This window comes from Merops nubicus, unplaced genomic scaffold (genome assembly GCF_000691845.1).
Source record: "Merops nubicus isolate BGI_N331 unplaced genomic scaffold, ASM69184v1 scaffold23367, whole genome shotgun sequence".
Classification (NCBI taxonomy): Eukaryota; Metazoa; Chordata; class Aves; order Coraciiformes; family Meropidae; genus Merops; species Merops nubicus.
In genome coordinates, this window is record NW_008618645.1 from 2,668 (window position 1) to 6,573 (window position 3,906).

The 3,906-nt window shown below is 50.4% G+C and overlaps 1 protein-coding gene across 1 annotated transcript in view; it reads left to right on the plus strand.

The window, feature by feature from the left end:
- LOC103776040 (bromodomain-containing protein 4-like) overlaps positions 1-3,439 on the plus strand; it is a 5,693-nt gene extending 2,254 nt beyond the window's left edge. The window contains 3 exon segments of the mRNA XM_008943527.1: positions 414-763; positions 1,304-1,602; positions 3,324-3,439. Of these exon segments, the coding sequence (XP_008941775.1) occupies positions 414-763; positions 1,304-1,602; positions 3,324-3,439 (765 nt within the window).
- The last annotated feature ends 467 nt before the right edge of the window (positions 3,440-3,906 follow it).

The following is a 3,906-nucleotide window of genomic DNA, read 5'->3' on the forward strand; positions in this document are numbered from 1 at the left end:
AGCCACCCGGGGCTGGGGGCTCCCAAGTGGGGGGTTCCAGTGGGGAGCACGGAGGAATTCGGGATTTTTCGGGTGGTTCTGCCAGGTAGGGGGCATGAGGTGGTTTCAGTGGTTGGAGTTGGCTGCCTGCGCTTGGGCGGGGTCTGCAGAGCAGGCAGGAGGATTGGGAGCGAGGAGGACACTCAGGATTGGGCAGGACATTTGGGAATGGGACACTCAGGATGAGGCAGGACACTGGGCCCCTGGGGAGCTACCTGGAAGAGGCTTCACCCAGCCTGGGGGAAGCCCAGGAGATAAGGAGGACCCATCACCTTATCTCCCTCATCTTCCCTGCTCGAGGCATCATAGTTATCATTGCATCATCGTTAGCGCTGGTAATTAAAGCCTGTCTCAGTGGGGAGAAACCCCCAGAGGGGTTGTCCCCACACCCTTGCTGTGGTCAGCACTCAGCTGTCCATCAACAGGCTGGAAGAAGTGACGTAATGAACAGTGAAAGATGAGGGGAGGGAAGGAAAAAGCAGATGATGAATTAATGCTGGTGTTGGGGTGTCTCTGCCCTGCAGCTCAAGGCCGTGCACGAACAGCTCGCGGCCCTGTCCCAGCCGCAGCAGAACAAACCAAAGAAAAAGGAGAAGGACAAGAAGGAGAAGAAGAAGGAGAAGCACAAAAAGAAGGAGGAGCTGGAAGATGCCAAGAAGAGCAAAGCCAAGGAGCCGCTGCCCAAGAAGGCCAAGAAGAGCAACAGCACCAGCAGCGCCTCCAGGTCAGCCCCGGCCCTCCTCCGCCTCATTTCCCTTTCGCTAATTAACTTAATTACCCACCGGGTAGCGGTGTTGCCAGGGCTGGCAGGACCCCCACATCCCGAGGCCTTCTGGGGGTCACCTCCCAGCCCCAGCGCTGGGGGGTATGGGACAGTGTTTGAAAGGTGGTGGGCAGGAAATGGCAGAGGGGAACATGAACTGGTTTGGGTTGTTCCCACCCAAAAGACGTGAGTCAGAAGAACTGTGACCTTGGGGGGGTCTGGGCAGGTCGAGCTCCTCTTTGGGGCTCTCTCAGCCCTCTGAGCTCCTCTTTGGGGCTCTCTCAGCCTGCTGAGCTCCTCTTTGGGGCTCTCTCAGCCTGCTGAGCTCCTCTTTGGGGCTCTCTGAGCTCCTCTTTGGGGGTCTCTCAGCCCTCTGAGCTCCAGGCTCGAGCTCCATGCCGCAGCCGCCGGGTGGCAGAGGGCCAGGTGGAGCCCCTGGGCCCCTCGGGGTGTGGGGGTGCCGCCCGGCTCGTGCTGACGCCGCTCTCCTGTGCCCAGCAGCAAGAAGGAGCCGGTGGCGGTGAAGAGCAGCAAGGCGCCGGCGGCCTACGAGTCAGAGGAGGAGGAGAAGTGCAAGCCCATGTCCTACGAGGAGAAGCGGCAGCTGAGCCTGGACATCAACAAGCTGCCGGGCGAGAAGCTGGGCAGGGTGGTGCACATCATCCAGTCCAGGGAGCCCTCCCTGAAGAACTCCAACCCCGACGAGATCGAGATCGACTTCGAGACCCTCAAGCCCTCCACGCTGCGGGAGCTGGAGCGCTACGTCACCTCCTGCCTGCGCAAGAAGAGGAAACCCCCAGGTGGGCAGGGCTGGGACCCCGCGGGGTGCTTGGTGCCGAGTCGATTCCAGATCGGTTTGAGGGTTTGGTTCCATTTGGGATCGATTCCAGATCGATTTTGAGCGTTTGATTCGATTTGGAATCGATTTGAGATCGGTTTTGAGCGTTTGATTCGGTTTGGAATCGATTCGAGATAGATTTGTGGTGTTTAATTCTATTAGAGATCTATTTGAGATTGATTTTTAGTGTCTGATTCAATTTGGGCTTGATTTGAAATCAGTTTTTCGTGTTTGATTTGGAATCAATTTGAGATCGATTTTTAAATCCATTTTTAGTGTTTGATTCGATTTTTAGGTCAATTTTTAATGTTCTGTTTTGATTCAATTTTGATACAATTTTAAAGTCAATTTTTAGTATTCAATTTTGGTTCTGATTTAAAATCCATTTTTAATATCCTTTTGATTCTAGTTTGATTCAATTTTAAAGTCATTTTTTTTGTATTCGATTTTGATTTGATTTTGATTCAGTTTAAAAACAGATTTTTTGGATTTGATTTTATTTTAAATTGATTAAAAGTCGTAAAATAAATTTTAAATAAAGTATTAAAATTGATTACAACTTGATTTTAAAACAATTTAAAATGGAATCATACTAAATTTCAAGTTCATTTTAAATTCATTTGAATGTCTTATTCTGTTTTAAATTGATATAAAATCAATTTTCAATCTCATTCTATTTTAAATCCATTTTAAAATAGAATTTAATGTTTTTAATATCTTTTAAATCCATTTTAAACTGATTTTAACACTCCATTCTATTTTAAATTTTTGTTAAATCCATTTAAAATCAAATTTAAATCTCTATTTTCTATTGACTGTGTCCATGAACTCCATTTCTATCTATATTTTAGACCCATTTTTATTTTAAATACATCTTAGTGTAATTCTAGACTAAATAGACAAAGTTATTAATGGCCAAAGCCACTTTTTTACACCAGTTCCCCCCCAGCACAGGGGCCGTGGCAGCGCCAGGAGGAGAAATGGGGATGAGATTTTTTTTATTATTATTCCATTTTTCCTTCATTTTTTTAATTTATAAGATTTTTCTTGTCTGCAGTTGAAGATTTTGGGGATTTCATGAAGGGCTCCATTAAAAAAAGGCAATTTCAGTTTTTTCCACTGTCTACAACTCCTTCAGCCAACAAATTCAGGCAGCTAAAAAGCCCCAAGTGGGTTTCCAGCCACGTCTCATGGGGTTGGGCTGGAGGAGCAGGAGGAGGAGATGCCAAGACCACCTGGCTCTGCCAACTCCCTGCCAGGAGCTTGGAGCCAGCTGGGATAGGGGAGATCTCTTGTCCCCAAGCCATGGACCCTCAAGTTGCCCCAGGGGAGGTTGAGGTTGCCCCTGAGGAACCATTTCTGCCCCTGGAGGGTTGCCCAGGGCTGTGCCAGGGCAGTGGTGGAGCCCCCACCCCTGGAGGGGTTCCCAAGCCGTGGAGATGTGGGGTGAGGGACAGGGTTGGGGGTTCCTGGCCGTGCTGGGGGATGGTTGGACTGGAGGAGCTCCAAGGTCTCTCCCACCCAGAACATCTCCATGACCCCAGGACCAGCCCTGCGGGCTCAGAGCTCAGCCCAGCCGCAGACCGTGGGGTGGCTCCTGGCTCCCTGCTGGGAGGAGCCCCGGGCGTGGGGCAGGGCTGGGCCTGGCCCTGGCCACTGACGGGTCACCCCTTGTCCCTGCAGCAGAGAAGGTGGACGTGGTGGCCGGCTCCTCCAAGGTGAAGGGCTTCTCCTCCTCCGAGTCGGAGAGCAGCAGCGAGTCCAGCTCCTCCGACAGCGAAGAGTCAGACACAGGTTAGCCCCCCTTATTTCACACCTCGCTCCTAGACCTGCTTGCTGTATAAATAAATTTGTTTTCATTCCTGGCTCGGTCTTTTAATTATTATTTTTTTTCTTCCTCTTTCTGATGCCAACCCCCCACCCTGCCTGGTTGCCAGGTGGGTTTTTCCTCAACTTCTCCTTCCCGAGCCGAAAAACCAGCTCCTGCTGGATGGCCTGGGTTGGTGCCTTTAACCAAACAGGGAGGTTTTTCCCCCAAAGGAGAGGGCAGGAGCACACGCCAGGTGGAGGAGTCAGGATTTTGCATCAAATCCGTTTTATTTTAGGGTATCTCCCAGGGATAAATATCCAGGAGCTGTTCCCGAGGGGCAGAAATCCCCCAGAATAGCCCCAAAACCAAGGCAGGGTCAGGACTTGAGTCCCAGACCTTTGGCTGCCTTTGCTTTGGGCTGGGGTTAGTGGGATTTGATGGAATTTGAGTGTATTT